Below are 24,693 nucleotides of genomic sequence, written 5' to 3'. Positions count from 1 at the left end.
GGAATGCAAATTTGCTGACCTGCACTTGTATTTTTACTCTCCTGTATCTGTATGTATAATCGAGGATTGACTTAGTCAAATGTACGTAGTACAATGATAATGATCACGCAGCTAGGAAGCACCACAAGTATATGTATGACTCATTAGTCATTATACTATACGGGGCTGACCGATCAATCAGACATTTGCCTCACCCTCACCGGAAGGTATCTTGGCATAGTAGCCATCAAAAGCCAGGATCGCCTCCTTGCTCTCCATGGCCTCATAGTAGTACACCGTGGCCGCCGCCATGTAGAACAGCTCCACCGCAGCAGACAGGAGAGCATACCCGAACAGCAGGCACAGCCCCACCGCCATGCTCTTCTTGGCGTACACGAGCGCCAGCGCGTACACCGGGCTCACAACGGTCGACAGGAGGAGCATCACCGCCGCCAGCAGGGCGCCCTCCTTCCTGCTCACCCGCATCATGAGCCGCCACGCCCGCAGGAGCGCGCGCACGCCGCGGCACCCCTCGTCGGCCACCGACACGGCGACGCCCACCACAGCCACCACCCCGAAGTACATGAAGGCCAGGAAAGCGAGGGCGAAGAGCGCACCTTGCACGGAGAGCGCCTCCGCGTGGCGCATGACGGTGGAGAGGTAGGCGCCCAGGAGCGCCATGAACGTGAGCTGGAGCGCGGTGACCACGCCCACGGTGACGAGAGGGCCCCTCAGATTACCCCACTTGGTCACCCTTCGGAGGAGCTCGGCGAGCGAGTAGCGGTCGCCGGAGTAGGTCGTGGAGGCGGCGGAGAAGGCGAGGATCTGCTTGGCGAAGACCAGCGCCAGGGTGACGAAAAACAGGCCGACGGAGATGAGGACGAGCTCCCTGGCTTCCTGCCGTATCTCCTCCAGGAGCCTGGCAAACTCGGCGCTTGAGGGGTCGGTGGTCTGCATCTCGGTGAGGTGGCGGAGCATCTCGGCGGTGAGCGGCTGGATGAGGACCACGTTGACGGCGGGGACAAGGAAGGCGATGATGGCCAGGAGGATGAGGATGGGGGCGAAGAGCTTGGGGTTTCGCGTGGGGAGGACCAGCGCTTCCTTGAGGAAGGTGAAGCATGAGGTGGTCTTGGCAGCCATGGCTGGCGGTAACTGGAGAGTTGTGATCTGGTCGAAGCCTCAAGGAATTGTAGGAAGAATGGATCAAGGCCTGAAGCCTGAAGGAGATGTGTAGATTTGTAGTACTTGGGCGATGATGTGTGTGTTCACCGTTCACTGCCTCGCTGGTCAATGGAAGACTTTGAAAATTAAAGGCATGCAAGTCGTTGCATGAGCAACAGGCAATTGGTTGGTTTTTCCAACCAATGGTGCCCCACCAATATCACTTTCAGGATTACTTTCGCTCGCTGCCATCTCTCCAGCTTGTTCCGATTAGCCTTAAACCGTTATGTGTTTCCACATCGGTAGCTAATCAGTGCATATAGGTAATTTTCTTGGAGAAAACATACCACATGAGGAGCAAAATTGTCTTTTCAAGTGTCATTTAGACTCAAAATGAACGAGTAAATGGCTATGATAGTAATACAACTTTCACGAAGAGACATAAGATATTTAATTTCCTTTATGATGGACGAGTAAATGAATCGGTCAATCGCTCTCCTAGACGTCAACGCCAAGGGGAGGAGGAACGACGGCGTACACCATGCGTGCGTGCAAAGGTACGGCGAAGGGGCTGAGTGTTGCGGCCTTCGCCGGGGTCGCCGGCCCGCCATAAACAGCTTGTCTCCCGTCCGGTCACCGCAAGAATAAAATCACCTAATCCGTTGCATGCATGCATGACACTGGGTTGCGCTCAGCCAAAATGAAAGACACGGCAACCTATCGCCGTTTCAAGGGCCTGCTGCTAGTGCTGGCGAAGCCGAAGTGATCACGGACGGGCTGCAACGCCGCGTTAATCGAATATGGCGAATCCTAATCAGTTAGATGCACAACGCAAATCGGTGCCGTTGCTAGTCCATGCAGAATTGCAGACGCGCGCCCTTGCATGTGCGTGGATTCTCTCTCTCTCTCTTCCTGACACATGCATGGCCTACATTAGCTTCCCTCTCTCCTCTAACTCCCATCTTTTTCATTTTCTTTTGACAATTAGATGGTACATATCTTTAGAACCAAAAAGTCATTTTCAAAACTTTTTACATATTTGAACTCGTGACACCAAGCCCTTTAAAACAAGTACAGCCTTGGATACATTTGAAACACTTTTTTAAAAAACGTTTGCTTTAAACAGTGAAGAACTTTTCATTTTTATTCTAAAGTGCCAAAATACAGAATCAGGGCTGAAGAATTTTCTAAATAATGGGTCTGCACTTTGTTAGGAATATGAAAGAACTTTGCTAGAAAATGTATCTGGAAACAAAGAACTTTATCAACAGCTTGGCCGAACTTTGATGAAATGTTTATGAAACTTTTTTGAGCCACATACAATTTAATTTTATCTTGGGCTCACAATTTAATTTGAAATATATTGATATTAGACTTGTTTTGTAGACCTGGTTGTGACAAACTCGAACACATAAACGAATTTAAATTTACGTAATTTATTTAAAAGTAATGGTGGCATATTTGGTTATTCAGTAATTTTGTTAAATGAGTCGCAGCATGCATGTGAATATGACGGGGAAGTACACTGCATGGCTGACAAAGCAGTGGGGCAGGTTGATTGGACATGACCCTAGATGGAGGGCCAGAATACAGGTTGTGCGGGTAACTGGTTAGGAAAAATCCACTTCCCGCGTTAATGGCCTTCTTAAGCGCCCGCTTCACGTCGGCGGCCTGCAGAGCACCGCTCTCATAGTCAGCGGCAAGCTCCTCCATGCTCAAGAATGCCCTGTCACCACCGTCCTCCTCCTTCCTCTCCACCTAAAACCTCCCAAACAGAGGAAAGATTATCTGCCTGATGTACTCCAAGCACGGGTTGCCTTCCATGGTCCCCGGCGGGAACGCCTTCCGCATCGCCCGGCCGACCTCCCACTCCGTGTCCTCCATATAGATCGCCCACCTCGGGTCCCTGAACATCTCATTCTCCGGGTACTCGAGCAGGCTGGGCAGCACGCCGTGGAACAGGGCGACGACTGGCCGATGCGGATCCTCGCGCACCGCTTCCCGCTCACGGTACAGCTCGGTCACCTTGTCGCTCACGCGCTGGCCGATGTCCAGCAGCCACACGTCCGCCTCGTCGCGGGACAGTATGGCGGCGGAGTGCATGCACGTGACGAAGACCTCGTGGGAGAAGAGCGACTTCGGCTCGTCGTAGTATGGCCTCGTGTCCTTGGACGAAAGGATGCACTCCGTCACCTCGCTCAGATTGGTGCTCCTTGCGACTTTCAAGGCGAGCGGCCAGTATCGACGCAGGTCGCGGCTGATCTCGTCTGACGAGCAAACGAGCTCCACCTCGGCCCTGTTTGGATACTGTAACACAGTTAGAGTTAGAGTTATTTTCTAACCCACTAACCCAAATAAGCACCTTTCCATCGGGATAGTTGGGTTAGATGAAACTAACCCACTCTAATCCTCCCTGTTTGGATACTTTTGGGTTATTTGAGTCTCCAACTAACCCAAACTAACTCTAACCCCATGATCCAAATAGGGCCCTCGTCGAGGCGCATGCAGGCTGTCCTCCACATCTCGGTGTTGTACGAGAAGACGTTAATGACTTTTCTCAGACTGACGTTGTAGCTTGTGAGAGCGAACCAGTTCGCCATGAATATCTTGACCTTGCAGCCGGCTTCGAGCAGCTTGTTCACGTTGATCGCCATCGTGATGCCCTGGGTTATGTGCATCGATGGGGAGGGATCGCACCAGACGTAGCAGACAGGAGTAGTTTTCTTCTTCAGCAGCGTCCTGAGGTCGTCCTCGTTGGTGCACTCCCCTATGCTGCTCAGTATCGCAAACCTCTGATCAAAATTCACCTCTGCAGTATCATCGTTTGCAGTAGGTTCAAGACAAGAATTGGCTGCATTCTCCTTAGCGGAGGAATTGTTCTGCATGGTACTACAGGCAGGGGGAGTTCCCGTGCTGTAATTTTGTGGCGGCTGCTGCTCTTGGGAGGCACAGTCAGATAGTGATGACCGACGGTAAAACTGCTGCGGTGGCGTGTGGAAGCGGCGGCGAAGAGCGCCGGAGCTCTGGACGAAGCGATTTAGCGGTGGGCATTGGGTACCTTTGCCCCTCACCAGCGCAAACGCCCGCGCCAACATTGCTACCTGAAAAGACGATCGGCACACGCCGCCTGGCGAGGACGGGATATAGGTTGTAGTGTTTAGTGAGGTTTCGTAGCAAGGGCCTTTATCCGTGCAAATTGATGGCATGCATGGTTTAATACCAAAATTTGGTACGTATGTCAACGGTGCACTATGTGGACTATATCCAGGCCGTCCGTTTTCCACACTGACCAGATTCGCCCCTGTATTCACGGGGCCTGTCCCCCCGTAGACGCTTGCCCCCCATGTATCTGGGCTGCCAGAGATAGTGATGTGGTGACAGAATCTAGGCGTTGTTCCATGTACCGCGGCACACTCGAGGTTTGTTGCTGTGCCAAAAGTATACATGGCAGCTTGGGCACATGTCTCTTCCTCTCACGTGACTCATTACAATAATATCCCGCCACTCACAGCACAGTTGTAGCTAGCCCCGGTACATCCTCACGCTATAAACATTAGCGATCATTTTTAGCCGTACGTTTTAACCTCGCCCACCAGACACAATATTAATTTTTTTCTTGACGCGAAAATGATATCAATTCCTACCATGTAATATAATCGCCCGTGTTTCACAGCCAAAAAAACACAATTAGCCAGTCAACAATTTTTTATACACTTTTTAACTACTTTTACCGGCCGCTTTTAAGCATTATCCATACGGTTCTGCCATAATAAATATATTGGTAATTCGTTTTTACACAGCTAGCAACCGAAGTAGTTGGTTAGGGTGAACATCTACAGCCCTCGTAATGGGCAAGATGGAACAACAGCGTGCGGCACTGTTTTTGTCACGTCCCGACGTGCAAAAAGCTGCCTTTCCAGGCCCACCCCATCAAAGCAATCCCAGTGCTCTAGTCACTTCACGCATTTACCGCATCTACACGCGCAGCTCATCTTCTTCAACAATCTGTTCTCCCCACCCACCCACCAACCAGAGTCCCAGGAAGAACAAGGAGGCGATCTAGCAGGGAGAACGCCATGGCCGCGCATAGCAGCTCATACACCCGCCAGTTAGCGGTCAGCATTTAGGTTTTTGCCTATCAGCGACCTGTTCAACACGAAGCCGCCGCCGGAAAAGGTATGAACAGCCTCACGCTTTTCAGTAACGATTTAGCAGTTCTTCCTAAATCTCACTAGTTTGCCTGCCATTAGGTTCTGTAGTTCATGGTGTTTGTCGGAATGGATAATCATTTTGCTGCGAGGGATCAGCAAGAGTTATTAATCAAGATACAATGAGCGAGTTTTCCCCGGATGAGTTAGATAGCGATGGCGATTGTTCTGGCGGATCCAGCGGTGTGCCAGGGACACCATCAATTACGTCTAGGCTCTCGTTGTTGAAGTTAGGCTCTGTTATTTCTAAGTTTTCGGACTTCAAGAAACAACTAGTCAGAGAAATAGGTTTTGATGGTTTGCTTCGGATTAAGTCGTGGCAAAAGATCAATCTTAAGTACAGTGCTTACCTCATGGATAGAGTCGATGTTGACAGCAGGTGTGATCAACCTGGAAGGCCAGGGCATTCTTGAGCTTACAGACAAGTCAGTTCACTCTATTTTTGCAATACCACGTGGTGAGCTAGCAATTGGACCTGAACGTGTCGAACCATCAGAAGCTTGCATTGAGTATACACGTTTTGCAGCTAGCATCAGTGACAAAGGTACACACAGCTTGAAGGCGGCAGAGGCATACCTGTTACGGGACATCACAGCCCAGTCCAGATAGATTGATATCCAGTGTTTCAAAATTGCATTCGTCATCTTTGTAGTTGGCCATGTTCTTGCCCCATCAGCCAAGCATGACTACATAACAATAGATTTCTGGGCTGCCCTGAATGATGTTAGCAAAATCAGAAAATGGAACTGGTGCAGCTACCTTCTGAAGCACCTGTTCCATGCTGTCGGGAAATTCAAGTCAGATGTCTCTAAGCGAAACCCGACCATTCACATTGTCGGATGCATTTGTTCCTACAGGTATTAATCCGAGAACATCGACCACTACTATACTTTTTGTGTTTGCTCACATCTTTGTTACCTTAATCTGACAATGACAACTTCATTTGTTTCAGGTGTTCGTCCTGGACAGCCTAGACCTTGGTCAAATGAACAAGCCACGCGGAATGTATCCAAGGATAGCACTTTTCGAGTATGAGTCCATGAAAAAGATGATTGAGATCATAGCGGTCAGCATGGGAGGAGGTGAAATATCATACCACAGCGCATCGGTCAGTTTACGAAAATCCATGCCAAAACAAAAACAGCGAATAAAACCAATTAGGCACAAAATGACTTGTACCTAACGCCATTTTTTTCTCTGGTCAGGTTCGGTCTGAACAAAACATCAGCAAGGGCCTCGTCTGCGCATCCACTGATCCTGCAGACGAAAACATTCCAAGGACATCACTAGTAGAAAACGGGCCATTAGTACCGGTTTGTAAGGGCCTTTAGTGCCGGTTATGGAACCGGCACTAACATTTCGGCACTAAAGGCCCCCCCTTTAGTACCGGTTCAGCACGAACCGGTGCTAAAGGGGAACCACGTGGCACGAGCCAGCTCCGGGGGCCGGGAGCCCTTTAGTACCGGTTGGTAACACCAACCGGTACTAAATGGTTGTGGGTTTTTGTTTTATTTTGTATTTTTCAATTAAATTTGTGTTATCAATTTAATTTAGGATTGTTTTACGTTATAATGAGTTGTAGTCGTCATCATCATCATCATCGCATATTAATAAATAAATAAACTCTAGCTAGCTAAAAATCATCGTAGTCGTCTAATTACCACTATTTAATCATCATAGTCATTACCGCGCTAGCTATCTAATCATCATCAACGCTGGCTAGCTTAAAGAGGAAACATTCACTTTGTAACAGAAGCAAAGATATCATCAAGTTCAACATAATCGTCACCAAGATCGAAGTTCAGGACACGGACATGAGACAAGTACTAATTAAGAGCATGAACTAGTAGCTACTGATCCTGCTGCTCCCTCTCAGGTAGAATAGCATAGAACATGTATAGCTCTCCTGATTCATCATACTGGAGCATGCAGATGAATCTGTCTCCTAATCTTGGGTTGCGCTTCACCTTACTGCCCCCTAGTACTTCTCTGCGATCGTTAACAATTTTGCTCCAATCTTTCACTATTAAGCATTCTTCGCTTTCAGAAATCCTGAATGCACTCATGTGCAATGTAGGAAATCTTGGTCGTAAGCTAACCATTGACATGCGACCTTTTGTCTCGATCCACTGAGGCACAACTGTCATCGGAAGTCCCTGTTGAACAACATCGTATAGTAATTAATATACTAAGCAATGAAAGTTTAAGCTTCAAAAATAATGTATGCAAAAGATGCACTAATTAAGGACAAATATTTAAAATCTTACCATCTTTTGATTATAGATGTGACCGTAGTTCAATACGATCACCATTGGTCGCACGTTTTGAGTACTAACATTTCTAAGTTTAGGAAAAAATTTTGTCTTGACAGTATTAAGATCCTCAAGCCATGAAACATAATGACTTATCTCCTCGCAGTTTAGTTGAGCCCCGGGGCAGTAGTAGGTCCTGTCTACCAAGCGCCAGACATGTTTGCTTGAACCGAAATAAGCTGACAATACAAATTAGTTGTCAACTATTTTTGAATAAACTGTATGAAAGACATAAACATATGCATGCATGGTTGAGAAAAACTCACCAAATGGTAGAACTGGAGGCGTTTGCACATCGACCCAGATGTCTATATTACCTTCAATATCATCTTCCGGACGAATATCAAAGGTGATAACCATATCAGGCTCAAATGCATAAGCCTTGCATAGTTCTTGCCAAGTTTTGCATTCAAAATGGGTGTATGTGTCTCCATTATATAATTTGACGTTGAAAGTATACCCATGCTCCGTCTTCAAGTAAACTCTCTTTACCTCCATATCATCTATAGCACTAAAACCTATCTTATCCAAGACAAAAATTCTTGCATGGCAGGGGATGCGCTAGTAGAATAGTGAAAATTTAAAATTATAAGTTGAAGCAAATGAAGCATAAGTTTTGCATTCAAATAATAATTGATAAAGTGACTTACTGTATCAACTTCGAATGTCTCATCCAGCTTGATGCTGAAGCGCCTACCATCAACAAGGAAATTTTGGTCGCACAGGCCGCGCTGGTCTTCACAGTGTTCGCACAAAATAAAATCTTTTTCGTCGTCAGATGACATTTCCTATGTTCATATAGGTGAAACATTAAACACCTATATCTAGCCAAATATATATTCATCTAACATTTGACATCAATATATCTAACTATATATTCAATTGACATTACTATATATTTAACTTTTCTATCTAATTCATCTAACATTCGACATTAATCTAACATTTATATAAACTCAAAATATATAAAAAATTAAATAAACAGAAAAACTCATTAACAAATAATATTTTAATTAGATCATCAAATCTCATATACCTAAATTTTCTTACTAAAATAAACTAGTTATATTAATTATTCAACTAGTTCTAATCTCATATACCTAAATTTTCTTACTAAAAATAAACTAGTTATATTAATTATTCCACTAGTTCTAATCTCATATACCTAAATTTTCTTACTAAAAATAGACTAGTTATATTAATTATTCAACTTGTTCTAATCTCTAGTTCGACAATTTTTCTATCTAGCTAGCTAATTCATCTAACATTCGACATTAATCTAACATTCGATCATCTAATTAACTTTTCTAAAAAACAGAAAATAAGTAAAAAAAAAGTGTGTGTGTGTGTATGTGTGTGTATGCATGTGTGTGTATATATACGTATATGTGTGTACGTATGTGTGTATGTGTGTGTATGCGTGTGTGTGTGGTATATGTGTGTGTGTGTGCGCGGCCCCGTACGCCGCCGCCCCGTACGTACGAGCGGGGGCGCCGGTGTGTGTGTGTATGTGTGTGTATGTATGTGTGTGTATGTGTGTGCGGGAGCGAGAGAGAGACGTACGGCCGCGGCGATGGCGACAGACGGCGGCGGCGTTCGGGGCGGCAGCGCGAGACGACGACGACGACGGGCGGCGGCGGGGACAGCGACGATGACGAAGGACGACGGGCGGCGACGACGGGATCGAGCGGCGCGCGCGGCGGAGGTTGGAGACGAAGTGGGGATGAAACTGAAATTTTCGTAAGAGCTATATATATAGGATGGGCCTTTAGTACCGGTTGATGGCTCCAACCGGTACTAAAGGCGTATTTTCGCCAGGCCAAGCGGTGGGAAACGAAGGCTTTTAGTACCGGTTGGAGCCACCAACCGGTACTAAAGGGGGGCCTTTAGTACCGGTTGGAGCCACCAACCGGTACTAAAGGCCTTGCGCTGCCACCCCAAAGTTTAGTCCCACCTCACCCGGCGAAGGGCAGCCGCACTGGTTTATAAACCCAACCGCGGCTACCTCTTCGAACTCCTCTATATAGCAGGCTTCTGGGCCTAATTAATTAGGGCGCGCTGTCCTGTGAGTCTGCTGGCCCTCCTGGGCCTGCATTTGCACACCCTAGGTCTGGTAGACCCACAGGGCAGTGTGCCAACAAATTTGTTATATAGTTTTTTCTTTTCTACATTACTTATTTTCTTTTATTTATTTTGAGTAGTTTTTATATAGTTTTTTCTTTTCTGCATTATTTATTTTCTTCTATTTATTTTTGAGTAATTTTTTTGTATAGTTTTTTTAGTTTCTGCATTATTTATTTTTGTATAGTCCGAAACCCTGATACTCGAAAAGAGTTTGTCCAATTTGTACACGAAGTGCGTCCAGTTTTTGCCGTGACCCTCTCTACTCTTTCGCGCATGCTATGCGGGTGATATGATGATACCATGCCAAGTTTCAACATTTTCAGGATTCATTTTGTAGTGATTTTCAATTTCACGGTCATTTAGCTCTCTAAACAATTAGGTAAATGACCGAAAAACAACAAATGATGTCAGAACATGTTGGAAATTGATGACGCCACTTTAAATGCTGCATACTGAACACAAAAGAAGTCCGGAGTTTAAATAAGTTATTAAAAATAAAAAAGGTGCAATGCTGGTTAATTTGCTTCAAGCCATTCGGAATAGTGTAGACTGCACTGCACATAGCTCAGTGCAATCTATGCTATTCCGCAAGGCTTGAAGCTAATCAACATGTAGGTGAGCATTGCAACTCTTCGTCATTGTCTGTGCACTCACGGCTTATAAACCGCTCATACTGCCTCTCTCTTGGCGAAGATCATAAGATAGTTTGGTTAAATTGCATTACTTGTAAGTCCAGTTAACATGGATGCTTATGATGCAAGAGCAACAGCAAAAGTGAAAATTTGGCACAAATAGATAGTTGTGTAACTAAAATAGGTAGGAGGAGAGATAGCTCTTATGTCACAAAAAAGAAGTTGTATCAAACCTTTTATGTCGGATCTAGAACAAACCAATCGGTATCGCCATCATACAGCCCAACCGTGGCTCGTGATGCATATATATATGCATATCAAATGCACGGTTGGACGTATGATGGCGAATCCGAATGATTTGTATTCAATCGATGAACTGGTAGATGTATGCAGTCGATGAACTGGTAGATGTATGTAGTCAATGAACTGAAAGATTTATGCAGGGAAGGCGAGAGGTGGGCTAGCTATATATAGGGTCGTCTGGCTCACAAAGTGATTGTGGTAGTTTCGATCCAACGACTCACATGAGCTAGAAAGAAACACACGATCCGTGTGATTCTTCCTGATTGGTGGGATGCACATTAGTACCCACTCCGGACTCCGAAACCCTGATACTCGGAAAGAGTTTGTCCAGTTTGTACACGAAGTGCGTCCAATTTTTGCCGTGACCCTCTCTACTCTTTCGCGCATGCTATGCGGGTGATATGATGATACCATGCCAAGTTTCAACATTTTCAGGATTCATTTTGTAGTGATTTTCAATTTCACGGTCATTTAGCTCTCTAAACAATTAGGTAAATGACCGAAAAACAACAAATGATGTCAGAACATGTTGGAAATTGATGACGTCGCTTTAAATGCTGCATACTGAACACAAAAGAAGTCCGGAGTTTAAATAAGTTACTAAAAATAAAAAAGAGGTGCAATGCCGGTTAATTTGCTTCAAGCCATTCGGAATAGTGTTGACTGCACTGCACATAGCTCAGTGCAATCTATGCTATTCCGCAAGGCTTGAAGCTAATCAACATGTAGGTGAGCATTGCAACTCTTCGTCATTGTCTGTGCACTCACGGCTTATAAACCGCTCATACTGCCTCTCTCTTGGCGAGGTGGGACTAAAAGCAGCTTGCCATAACCTCATTAGTACCGGTTCGTGGTAAGAACCGGCACTAAATGGTGATGGTGGGGCCATAGCCTGACCGCAGGCTGATGCAGCCTCTTTAGTACCGGTTCGTGGCATGAACCGGTACTAAAGGTTCGCCACGAACCGGTACTATTGATCGCCGCCACGAACCGGCACTAATGTACACATTAGTGCCGGCTCTAATTCAAACCGGCACTAATGTGCTTCACGTTTGACCCTTTTTCTACTAGTGCATCCACCATGACGAAACGAGCCCAGATGCCCTCCGCCCCTATTTTAAGAGCTACCTACGCCAAAATTGGACCCCAAGATTTCTCAAACCATCTACGGACAAACCACCCATCAATAGTAAGTACATGTATCGATCTTTTTTTGGTCAACCAATCTGAATCCCAGCGTAGTTCATACTAATTTATGAAAATCCTTTTTCCCAATAGTCCAGCGAGAAGCTTGGGATACTCCTCCGAGAGCCAAATGCGCGTGGGTTGGCCAACATTTCGGAGATGAGGCAGGCTTTTCAGTCATCAATGTTCACATTTGCGGACAAACTCATCAATTGCATAGCTGAGAACTGCACTTGTTGCAAGGCCAATGGGCGTAAACATTGCATCATGAAGAGTGAAAACCAAAGCGATTGCCCCAACTTGGCGACCATCCCTATGCAAGACAAACTAGACCACACGTTCGTCACCCCCCTTGCCAATAAGGTTGCGTCCAGGCTGCCCGGACAACTTGAAAATGAAGGTTTGTTCCCAGAATAATGCTACCATTTTGCGTAGGATGACCAGCTCAATATACCAGCTATGGAATTTTAACAATGTCTAATATAAAATTGATGTGATGTCACAGGTAGCTCATCTGCCAATAGCTCCATTGCGCGGAAAGAAGTTGTGTTCACCGTATAGGGAATCATCGAAGGGTCTGTGTAGATTGGATGACCCACTCCAAACTATTAGCCCTTCAGATGTTGATACTATCAACAATTCATCCTTGTCAGCAAAGCAAGACAGTCGCCGTGAGGTTGCCGATAGTATATATGCATTCTTTGACGACCTGACTGCTAGCATTGTTACATACTATGTTGAGCAACGCCCGAGCTCTGGATATGTGACATTGGGAACTACAAACGACAACGTGCCAGACAGAATTCAGATTACTAAATGCAACATCGCTCGTGACCCATGGGCAATTGGGTCAGTCCCTTTGCCGCCGGCAGCTAGTGGGCCATAAGATGGTTGCTGTCCACTTCTTGAAGGTAGGCACACACCGAACATTTTTCTTTTGGCAAATCTATTAGACCAATGTTCTCACTCTACATTTTGCGTCCAGGAAATGGATTATGCATCCGAAGCCGAGACTCATATTACTTGACGGCATTGAAATCCAGCAACAACTATCAGGCAAAGAACAGCTTAGCCATGAGATGTGTGCTGCTATATTTAGGAGACTGTCACAGATGGACAAGAGCTTCACAAAGGACACATTGACCATGTTCTGGAGGAAGTTTCTAGAGCCCGACTTTGCTGTGAGTCCTACAACTAATCCAAGCAAAATATTTAGTTTCATTCTCACCTTTTTAATCACTATGTTTGCTAAGGATGTCATCTTTTTTTCAGACTGCGGTTTTGTCAAATGCGGATCCATTGACGATCCAGTCCATCCGTGCAACATTTACCGAAGAAAACGAGATTTTCAACCCAGCCTCTAGCCGGATGGTAAACTCTAACCATAAAACACAAAACCAATTCCCGTTTTATCATTTTTTTTCATGGATGATTCATGAACTATATTTTTTCCGCCAGTGGCATATCCCTGCACTGCTGCCCGACGGCTGGTCCGTCTACTCATTTGACATGCTCAGAAGAAGGATTGCAGTACTTGACCCGGCAGTTGGACCATTTGGGTTTAGCAACCGAAGGATCAACATGCACACATACGTATCTGACTTGCTTCACGCCGCCCTCTTCAGATGCATCCAATCCCTATATGATTCCTGGCATTGCAGTTCTGGAGAATGGACCCGGGCATTTCCTGTTATCATGCTAGAGAACATTGATAAGTAAGTTTCGGAAAAACATAGATCATATGCTGCATACTTTGGTTGGTACGAATGCTCTCTAAGTTGTCCAAAATATATTTTCGAACAGGGAGGACTACGGTGTGTGCTCTTCGTTCTTCGCTAGGAATTATGATGGCGACAAACTCCATATCCCACTAACCAAGGTAAGCAGCTTTTTAGCTACAAAAACCACCGTAGCTTTCCTTACGTGTACTAACTAGCATCACAAATGCACACAGGCAAACCTGGAGATACACAGGAACCTAATGCTGTACGAGGTTATGCGCCTTCAGGGAAATGAATCGCCAGTGCCTTCCGATGCACTTGAAGCTATCAAGGGATCATTCGTAGCTCTGTGACCAGCTTGTCGATGCTCATGTCATGTAGATCGACTCACCCGCCGCCACCAATGTATCTATAAGAATACTAGATATCCCCGAGACGTTTTAAGCGTTCCCTTAAGACTAGCAAGTTATGTTTTTTGGCTAGATGCAGTGTTGTATCAAACAAAATTTGGGAGGAACATTGTTTCTAAATTTGTCGCTCTCAATTCAAATTGTGTCAGTCCATTTTTTCCTAAGGGATGACTCCCTCTGTTTAAAATGGGAAAGCTTCTGTTTGTATGATCGGAAAAATAATATATTTGTTTTGTTAGGAGTGAAATCCTTCCATTAGCCAAGTTTTTTCACCATACCCATTTTTTATCATACTGGTTTTTTGCAAACAACACCTTTTTACAACAGATTTGACACTGATAAGTGGTTCTGGTACACGACCAACGGCGAACTAATAAATTAGGATGCATCACACAACTCCAAACTACTACAAGATACTCATAATCATAGCAATACTGACTCGAATTACACAGCCATGAACAACATGTAGAATGCCAGAGCTACAACAACCACACACACAGACTTGATCAGGTGGTGTTTGCCGGCAACGCGAGCAGTACATCATGCTGGCGGGCAACACCAGCCACACCAGCCACCATGATCTTTTCACCGCTATCCATGGCCGGCTCCATAGCTTGTGCAAGCTGGGAGATAGATTGGCCGCCTCAGTTTCTGCCGCCCTTGCTGCATCTTCAGAACAGCGTTTGCCTCTCAAGTAACCAGACCTGGTCCCTAAGATCGATTACCAGTTGCTTAAGGAAAGGATTGTGATCGGATCGTCATGCCACTGGTAGAAATCGCACCCTCCCCTCTGCCAAATGACCAGAACACAGATCAAAATTAAGACCACTGATTCTATCAAAAACAAACATCAATAGCCAGAAACATGCCAAGAGATTCCGTGAACGCACTCACCCTTGCGCGGTAACATGTCTTGTATCTCCTTCCTGGATTCTCGTCACTCCATGAGATCCACATAGCCGCCTTTGGCTTCTCACGACAATCGCATGGTGTGAACGGCTCCTAGTCCAGGGGTCCTTCTCTTGACCTCATAGCAATACTGACTCGAATTACACAGCCATGAACAACATGTAGAATGCCAGAGCTACAACAACCACACACACAGACTTGATCAGGTGGTATTTGCCGGCAACGCGAGCAGTACCATCATGCTGGCGGGCAACACCAGCCACACCAGCCACCATGATCTTTTCACCGCTATCCATGGCCGGCTCCATAGCTTGTGCAAAAGGAGCCATCACATCAAACACACGATGGATGGCAGTACATTAATAGCATACGTCAGCTCACAAGTAGCAGCTATGTTGAAACTAAACAAGCACCATCAGTCACAATGTTTTGACCAAAAGACAGCCACTTTGCTTGTCCACGGCATCGCAAAATGATTCGCCCCTACGATAACAACGTCCTAAACCGACCACACACCTCTACTGCGCCCAATCTAATCTTCATCAGTGAGCTGCTCCATGATCCCTGGGTGTGGTGCAGTGTTCCCCTTTGCCGCCATCGTCTCGTACAGCATCCTCTTCCTCCTAGTCGCTAGACCAACCTATTGCAAATACAACAACAGCTAGTCATTTTCTGCTGGATACAAAGAATTTTTTGACTTTCTGAGATTTAATAGCAGCTCTCTTACCTCTGGCACGTCGTGCTCCAGACGAGTCCCATTGAAGTTATCTGCATAGTAAGCTATGTAGCCAGGAGACTCACCACTGCAATCACAAGCATATACATCAGATAAAGATTATTGGTCTGCAAACATACTATCGCACAATGACAAATCAACCCCCTGCCACATGCAACATGCATGTTTCTGTTGTACCTCACTGTCCACTCAGACATGTTCATCTGCCATCCATCATCCAACAAGGCACCCCCGCGCTTCATGCCATTAAGCATAAGCAAGATTGTCTTCCCGTGCTTAGCTCTATATGCATTTGAACTCATCTGTGTGAGAACTGGGTCCAGCACGTTCAGTCTCTTCATAAGCATGTCAAACACGTACAAGCACCAGTCTCTCATCATTGACACAGGCATCATTATCTGCATGAGCATGGGAAAGTTCAGTTTTGGGCAACAACAGTCATAGCGCTTTGACAACACATTTAGGAAACGTACCAGGCGACAGAATTTCAACTGAAAGCCAATGCTTCCCGTAGAAAGCAAGCTCCGCAACACGGAAGCCCCCTCCGGGTCCATGATGTTCTCAAAGTGCAACTACACCAAAGAAACAAGTTTTGTCAGCATCGGATACATCAGAACTGCTTATACGAAGTTTAGTGTTTCATATTCACTTACAGGCACGTCAGGAGATGCAAACCCCCTCCATACTGGTAATCCAACCATGTCCACCATCTTGATCTCTCTCTCATTGAAGCCACGTACCCAAGCCTCCATCCCATTGTAGTGCATCTCCCCTGTCAGACTGTATTGGTACTTGATCTTGTTGCCATCCAGTTTCAAAGGTGTTGGTCGCGAGCTGTCATACCAAACACTAACAAGACAAACAACAAATCGTTAGTTAATTGGAAGCAAAACTAAAACATTTCCAGCAACTTTATGCATTTAGTCTCACCTTGCAAGAGTATCCCTGCAGGTGAGGTACTCGACTCGTCGTAAAATCCAAGGCAAACATGATCGGGATAGTGGACCTGCTTCAGCTCAAGCTCGAAAGGCGAGTAACCATAGTCTAGTTCTGGGGCGAGGTATGCATCTGGATGAACTATAGCTGCACATAAGAAGAAATTACCATGTCAATATGTCTAAACGCGGCCATGCCCCCCACCAGCCGGCCTGCTAGATCTGATTCATCCAAAGCAAAGGAGGGGACGAGGTATTCAGCATGGCAAACTGAACAAAAGGAAACTTACTAGTAGGAATGGAGTTGGACAGAGAGCAAAGAGATGCAAAGAGATTACCTTCTTCTTCAGCAGCCTTCAATGGTGGTGCGTGTGTGGCGGTGCTCCCAAGGGAGAGAGGTGGCGGGGTGGGGTGGAATGGATACTCAGTTGGTCCAGGACGGGGTATATATACAAATGCTCCATCCATTCGGCATGTGTCCTAACGGAGCAGCGTTAGGTTAACCCGGTTAGCACAGGGCTACCAGCGTGCCCTTCTGCATGGCAGCACTTAGGCACATCAGCCACACAACGCATGCATTGGGCCACACAAGTCAGGCCAGTCTTTAATCATTTTTTTGCAACGTCAGCAAATCATTGTCATTCTAATCCATAAGCTTACACTGACGAACTAAGATAATTCAACTCACGTGCACTCTCTACATAGCATACTAATTTTCAAACACATGCCACACCATAACTCCCATGGACGAGGTAAACTAAATCTTCAGGCGCTTGCTTGGTGGGCTGTCGACGTCATCATCAGCAGCAGCTCGATCAACATTGCCTGTACCCAATTCATTATCACCATCCGCGAGCTCATTAGCACCAACAGGAGCATTGTAGTCCAATGGATCAAACTCCCCTGTCTCCTCAACCGCGTTATGTATCTGAGGAAGCACGACAGCCTAACAAAACAAGCAAATCAAGTAAGCACAACAAATCATCGAGGAAATTCAAAGGTGTAATAATGCAGGAAATTAAAAGTAGTTCGTTACATTTTCAGCCACTTCCACCATCTCAATCACAGCACGATCAACTGGCCCTTGCCCAAACACGCTGGCTTGTAGACACGCAAATCATCACTAGCGAGAAGAGAAAACAAAATGAAGTTGAGTTTCTAATTTTTCAATCCATAATCTAACCTCGTCTGCTGCGGTGCAAAGAGAGGCCGATGCATGAGACACGATGTCGTTGCCCACACCATGCACGACGCCACCCTGCTGCACGTTGGAAAATCACAAAAAACTAGGTCAAGCAAATAGCCCAACTTTCCAACATAAGCAAGTATTAGTGGGAATAGTACTAACAATCAGCGAGCTGGGCGCCAGAGTTGTGCCATCCGAGGTAGTTACCGCGGAGTGGATGGGTGCACTATTGGTGGGCGCCATCAAATCCTTGCAAGCATGAACTCCGTGGAATCCCGCCACCTCTATATATAGCGTATCCAAATTTTCATGTTCCCTCCAACTCCATCCATTCAAATTTTGAATCCCAAGCGCTCCAAAGCTACGGGCTGGTGAAATTTTGAATCTTAGCAAGCCAGGCCGATTGAGCGACTCCATAGGCTCATATAGGAGGGGGAAATCACGGGTGAAGCTTGGTAAAGTTGACAATAACAGTACATACGCATTTACTCGCCCATGTGTTCTCCATCTTTGTCTGTGAAACACATCTTGTCATGCCCAGTACACCCCCATCCCACGCCAAGCACGCCATCATCGCGATTATAAAGTTTTTGGGCAGCGAACCTACACTGTGACATGTCCATGTCCTAGAACACATGGGCGACCTCGCTAGCACAGTGCTTTGCCATAGCAGGAGACAACCGCGCCGCTCGCTGCACGTCTTTGTCCAGTGTTCCTTTTCGTTGTGTCAACCATCAGCACAACAGGGTTTTTTACACACGCCTAACCACGTTTTCTTGACAAACAGGTTGACCAACAAATATCAACCATGAAAAACTAGTTGTTCTGACATCCGGGCACTGATCGCACACACGATACAGCTTGACAAAGGTTTTCTAAAACAGTTTTTTTGCAAGACCATACAATTAGCATGAAGATGAAACAAACTCCCTAGCGCATGTAGATGAAACAAACACCCCAGCCGTATTTGCAGTCAAACCAAATCTACTTTATCATAAATGCAATCCTTTTTACCCGGGAGTGGACAACACACATAACTCCGCCGCTGTGCCCAAGGGTTGGCCTTACGGTGGGTAGGTGCAAGCACATCTGCGCCTGCTCGTCAGTCTGTTCCAAAGACCTCACCGGCCATGCCTCATGAAAATTCACGAGACGTGCCCAGTCTGCGAGTTGTCTAATCAAAATGCTGGGCATGCATCAGCACACGATCACATCAGTTCTCCCACGCCTCTGACTACTCGAGCACGCGCGGGGTGCCATCGACACATCGCATGTGTCGCATAGCAATGAAAAAAAAGGTTTCATTCCCAACAATGGGAAACGATCCTACCCAGAGATCTCTGCCTCCCCCAAGGCCCATTTTTCCGATCAGACCGCGGCCCAATTGCCCGGCAACTGGGCATTTGGAATGCTTCGCAAATTATTTCCGAGTTTCCCACCCGAAATCAGTCCACAAATATGGCAGTAACATGAGTGAAAATTACCAAAGTCATATACAAAGATTTAAGCATAACCCAGTCGCACGCTTGAACTCATTGTAAGACTGGATATCAACAATACATTTCTACCCAAGCTACAAATACAAACACAAACCAAATTTGCTGACGACATAAACTACAGGAAATTAGGCACAAAGGGTTCTGCCCGCTTTCCGCAAGAGTTTCGACGATGTCCGAGCACTCCACATTTCCCACACTTAGGCATCTTCCTTGGAGCTTTCGGAATATCTCCCCTTTCCGGACATGTCGTGCTCTTGTGCCCCTTCACCCGGCATATCGCACAAAACCTTGACCTCTTCATTTTATCTTCATACGGAGCCTTGTCTCTGCTAGTGGTTGGCCTCCCCGGCTGGCCCATCTCTTTTGCAGGAGCAATCCAAGAACAGTTTGACAATGCATCCCCGTCAACAATATTAATACATGCATCAGCATTTTTGTCACCATGGGTACCATCTTTGGCTCTCTGCTCCAAAGCCTCACGCTCTTCGAGTCCCATACCATCCTTGTCATGGCTTAGGGGGAGAAGAGTTGTGTAAACCTCCTTCATCATGGCCATGAAAACATCATAGCACTTCACATTACTATCGCCCAGCCTAACACATTCAAGCGCCTTCATGTACATGGCGTTGTGCCTGTAAGTATCAAAACCATGCGGCCCTCTGTCCTTCTGGTATCGAACAAGGTGCTCCGGAAATATATCGCGGGCATCCCTAGTCCAGCGTTTTAGTATGTGCTTATCTGGGATCTTGCTCAATTTGAGCTCAATCATAACCTGCCACCACAGCAAATGAGACCTCAGACTAGCACAACTTTGTTTGCATGGCAGATGACGTTGTGTAGCATCATACGAAGATGTTTTTACTTACCTTCAACGAATGACAGCAAACCATTCCAGAGTGCTCGAAAATCCCACATTCACAATTAAAGAAACTCTGATCATCATCGACTTCAACCTTGAACTGTACTTTGCTCCATTTCTCTCTTGCCAGAGCATCAACGTGAGTAAGAATGTATATCTTTTTCGGGACAACAACATCCAGTTCATAGGCCCCTGCCTTGTACAAAGCACCTCCAAATTGCTCAAACATTGCCCTTGTGTATATCTTGCTAGCATGCCTCTCAATTGGAAGATTTACTCGCAACAAAACCCCACTCTGAAACATATCAAAACACAAAAAATGAACAGATCAGGCATCGGTGTACACTTCGTCTAATACATCTACCAATCAAGAACATGTCTATGGAGACTGGTTTACTAACTAGTAAAGCGACCGGCCGACTCTTTTCTCAGAACATACCAGTGCGGTTCGTTTCTCCTGGAAGCTCTCTTCAGACTCTCTGTCAAACTGGAGCTTCTCGTACTGTTTGAGGAACAGATGCATTGGACAGCCCGGGGGGACATAACTTTTAAGCATGTGATTGGCACTTCCACTCCGTTGAGTACTAGTCATCTTTGCGCAAAAAACACCTCTGAAATACGGCTTTGCCCACTTATGCCGCACCTCATAAATTTGAGTAAGGTACGGGTGCTTTCTCAGTGAATATTTATCAAGCATTGCAGACCATCCATCCTCGAACTCTTGCTCCGTGACCATGTGATGAACCAGCTTATGAAATTCACTTTTGAAATCAGTTTTCTTGCTCCACAAAACCCCCATTGATTCCTTTGCTTTCTTCAGCACATGCCATTTACACCACCTATGCGTTGTATTGGGCATCTCTGTTTCTATAGCCAATTCCATTGACCACGCCTGGTCTGCAACCAGTAAAGTAAATTAGATCCATTAGGAGCTTACATCATGGAAAGTATTGGTTCAAGAAAAATGAGAGATTCACATCTACCCCTAATCTAGCCGTACCTGTTAATATTGTTTGCGGGTGTTTACCCCCGACCATCCTGATGAATTCACGGAAAACCCACTTGAATGTGTCCTCCTTCTCATCCCTCAGCATGACACCTCCGAAAATTATGCTCTGGAAGTGATTGTTCACTCCTACAAACAGACCGAATGGCATGTCATATAGGTTGGTCCTATATGTGGTATCAAATGTTACAACATCTCCGAAACACCTATACTGGTCCACACTACGCCTGTTAACCCACATAAGTGTCTTAATCCTGCTCTCGTCATCAACCTGGACAGTATAGTTGAATTCTGGATCGTTTGCCTTCATCTCCGCAAGTATGTCCATTGTTTTCCAGGCATATGAATCAGAATGCTCCTTGTTCAACTTGCTACACAGCGTCTTCAGTGACCGTTTTGTAAATGGCACATTATCAACTGTTCCAAAAAAACTACCAACTATACTATAAACCTTTCCAAGACTGACATTGTTCTCTCTAAGCTGCCTAACAAGATCCTTAGTATACCGGTCAATGAGCCTGTGCGACGGCCAATGCATCTTCTCACCACAAGTGCTTGACAAAGAGTGGTTGTGTGCCGCCCGGTGCTCTGAAATATACCATCCATTGTCGTCCGACCGAAGCAGCCTGATCCGGGCAGCACAACCGCACCGTGTTGATCTTGTATTCTCCCTCTCCGGTTTACCCTGCCGATGCACATAACATGATTTGTCAGCCTATAACATATTCTTGCAGACTTTTTCTCCCCAAACAGTGATGCACAAAAAGAAAAACAAACGCACCGCACATCCACAGACTATCTCCTGCATGCACTTCACCCGCTCCACATTTAGCCTGCTTTTCGAATACCTTATACCAAATCCAAGCTCCCACAAATATAAATTGTAGAATTGATAGGCTTCATCCAATGAATCAAAAGAGGTCCCGACAGCTGGGTTGACAACATTGCCATCTCTTTTCAATATGAAAGCCCTCATGGACAATTCAAGGGCACTTTTCCGGTTCGGGTTGAGCTCGCGCTCAGCGGGGGCCTTTCTGATCCTTACCCTGTTATTTTTGAGAGACAAATTAAATAATTCGCATAGAAAAGAAAATCAATTCCTCTTCCTCAATGCACCAGATTACACGAAACTGTCAATTATTGCCCCCCTGATTTCCCATTTTATACAAAGGCAAACCCGACAAAGCAGGACTGCAGATAAAAAACAAGATATGCAAACAAAATCTTTTCCTAGTATCACACTCCGACACCTCTCGACTTTTTAGTTAAACTAGCTACAAACAGGACAGGATATGCAATTTCAAAGAACAAGAAGACTGTGCAACAGCCCGCACGCAGATAATCCCAGTAATTTCAGAAACCTAATGTAATCAGTCAGACACACAGTGCGGATTTAGTACAGACCTGTACTAAATAACTACATAACATATAGCTAGATGCTAATGAAATCGTTTTTGCATATATGACCAGCACACAAAAGAAATCAGTTCTACGCGCGATTACCTGCGTGTCCATCCGCTCGTAGCCTCCGAACAAACTTGCAAGAGCGGGTCCTCGCCAAGAAATCCGGCATCTCCGCCACCGCTACGGAGGTCCCCTGCATGGCGAATGTCAGCCTCGGCGACGCTGATAGAAGCCTGGGACTCTATAGGCCGGGCAGCACCAGTATTGCCCGCATGCCCGCGGCTAATCCTGAGCGGAAAAAATCAAATCAAGGAATTTCAGGGACAAACGGCAACCAGATCTAATCCTAACTTCATCTTTTGCGTGAGACAAAAACTAGTAGCTCTGCTAAGTGGCATCTAAATTACCTCTGTTCGGAATCGCCCTCCGTTTCCATGGACAGGTCCACGGAGCAGGCTCCAAGGTTTCGATCCAGAGGAGGAAGACGAACTGGAGAAAGGAGCAGCAGGAGGCGTATGGGCCTGTGCCCTGACGGCCAGTGCTTTGAGAAAGGGATAGCTGGCCACGCGATGTGGGCCAACATGCCCTGCGCCTCGACTCGAGACTAGTCACGTGATCTTTGCAACTGTACCAAACCCAGCTGCACCGTGTACCAGCCCACGCACTCCGCGAGTCCAGCTCCACAGCAATGAAACATTTGTTCCACACCGATACGCCTATGAACCTAATACCTATTACTAGGGAACGGACAGGGGGGAGACAGCGAAGTGATGTTTGCCAATCCCCAGGAACGGTTGGACGGCCATGATTAAGTCCACACGAGCCGCCGTCCACCGAAAAGTCGCTTCGCAACCTATCGCCGTTTCAAGGGCCTGCTGCTAGTGCTGGCGAAGCCGAAGTGATCACGGACGGGATGCAACGCCGCGTTAATCGAATATGGCGAATCCTAACCAGTTAGACGCACAACACAAATCGGTGCCGTTGCTAGTCCATGCAGAATTGCAGATGCGCGTCCTTGCATGTGCGTGGATTCTCTCTCTCTCTCTCTCTCTCTCTCTCTCTCTCTCTCTCTTCCTGACACATGCATGGCCTACATTAGCTTCCCTCTCTCCTCTAACTCCCATCTTTTTCATTTTCTTTTGACAATTAGATGCTACATATCTTTAGAACCAAAAAGTCATTTTCAAAACTTTTTACATATTTGAACTCGTGACACCAAGCCCTTTAAAACAAGTACAGTCTTGGATACATTTGAAACACTTTTAAAAAAACGTTTGCTTTAAACAGTGAAGAACTTTTCATTTTTATTCTGAAGTGCCAAAAAACAGAATCAGGGCTGAAGAATTTTCTAAATAATGGGTCTGCACTTTGTTAGGAATATGAAAGAACTTTGCTAGAAAATGTATCTGGAAACAAAGAACTTTATCAACAGCTTGGCCGAACTTTGATGAAATGTTTATGAAACTTTTTTGAGCCACATACAATTTAATTTTATCTTGGGCTCACAATTTAATTTGAAATATATTGATATTAGACTTGTTTTGTAGATCTGGTTGTGACAAACTCGAACACATAAACGAATTTAAATTTACGTAATTTATTTAAAAGTAATGGTGGCATATTCGGTTATTCAGTAATTTTGTTAAATGAGCCGCAGCATGCATGTGAATATGACGGGGAAGTACACTGCATGGCTGACAACGCAGTGGGGCAGGTTGATTGGACATGACCCTAGATGGAGGGCCAGAATACAGGTTGTGCGGGTAACTGGTTAGGAAAAATCCACTTCCCGCGTTAATGGCCTTCTTAAGCGCCCGCTTCACGTCGGCGGCCTGCAGAGCACCGCTCTCATAGTCAGCGGCAAGCTCCTCCATGCTCAAGAACGCCCTGTCACCACCGTCCTCCTCCTTCCTCTCCACCTAAAACCTCCCAAACAGAGGAAAGATTATCTGCCTGATGTACTCCAAGCACGGGTTGCCTTCCACGGTCCCCGGCGGGAACGCCTTCCGCATCGCCCGGCCGACCTCCCACTCCGTGTCCTCCATGTAGATCGCCCACCTCGGGTCCCTGAACATCTCATTCTCCGGGTACTCGAGCAGGCTGGGCAGCACGCCGTGGAACAGG

General features: G+C 46.0%; 3 protein-coding genes across 3 annotated transcripts; all 3 read right to left on the bottom strand.

Annotated features, from left to right (window-relative positions):
- Positions 1 to 1,234, bottom strand: LOC125524100. The gene has a single exon (XM_048689179.1). The coding sequence runs from the start codon at positions 1,117 to 1,119 to the stop codon at positions 178 to 180; it is 942 nt and encodes a 313-aa protein (XP_048545136.1). The 5' UTR covers positions 1,120 to 1,234; the 3' UTR covers positions 1 to 177.
- Positions 1,235 to 2,898: 1,664 nt separating this feature from the next.
- Positions 2,899 to 3,794, bottom strand: LOC125525940 (tyrosine--tRNA ligase 2, cytoplasmic-like). The gene is made up of 2 exons (XM_048690942.1): positions 3,610 to 3,794; positions 2,899 to 3,436 (listed from the first exon to the last, which is right to left on the bottom strand). Exons 1-2 carry the CDS (start codon positions 3,792 to 3,794, stop codon positions 2,899 to 2,901), a joined length of 723 nt encoding a protein of 240 aa, XP_048546899.1.
- Positions 3,795 to 17,738: 13,944 nt separating this feature from the next.
- Positions 17,739 to 23,152, bottom strand: LOC125519301 (protein FAR1-RELATED SEQUENCE 5-like). Its single transcript, XM_048684153.1, has 8 exons — positions 22,977 to 23,152; positions 22,669 to 22,857; positions 21,947 to 22,211; positions 21,160 to 21,850; positions 20,599 to 21,056; positions 20,167 to 20,454; positions 19,839 to 20,072; positions 17,739 to 17,876 (listed from the first exon to the last, which is right to left on the bottom strand). Exons 1-8 carry the CDS (start codon positions 23,150 to 23,152, stop codon positions 17,739 to 17,741), a joined length of 2,439 nt encoding a protein of 812 aa, XP_048540110.1.
- Positions 23,153 to 24,693: the final 1,541 nt, after the last annotated feature.

The sequence above is a fragment of the Triticum urartu genome, chromosome 7 (assembly GCF_003073215.2).
Source record: "Triticum urartu cultivar G1812 chromosome 7, Tu2.1, whole genome shotgun sequence".
NCBI lineage: Eukaryota > Viridiplantae > Streptophyta > Magnoliopsida > Poales > Poaceae > Triticum > Triticum urartu.
This window is presented reverse-complemented; position numbering and strand designations above follow the sequence as displayed.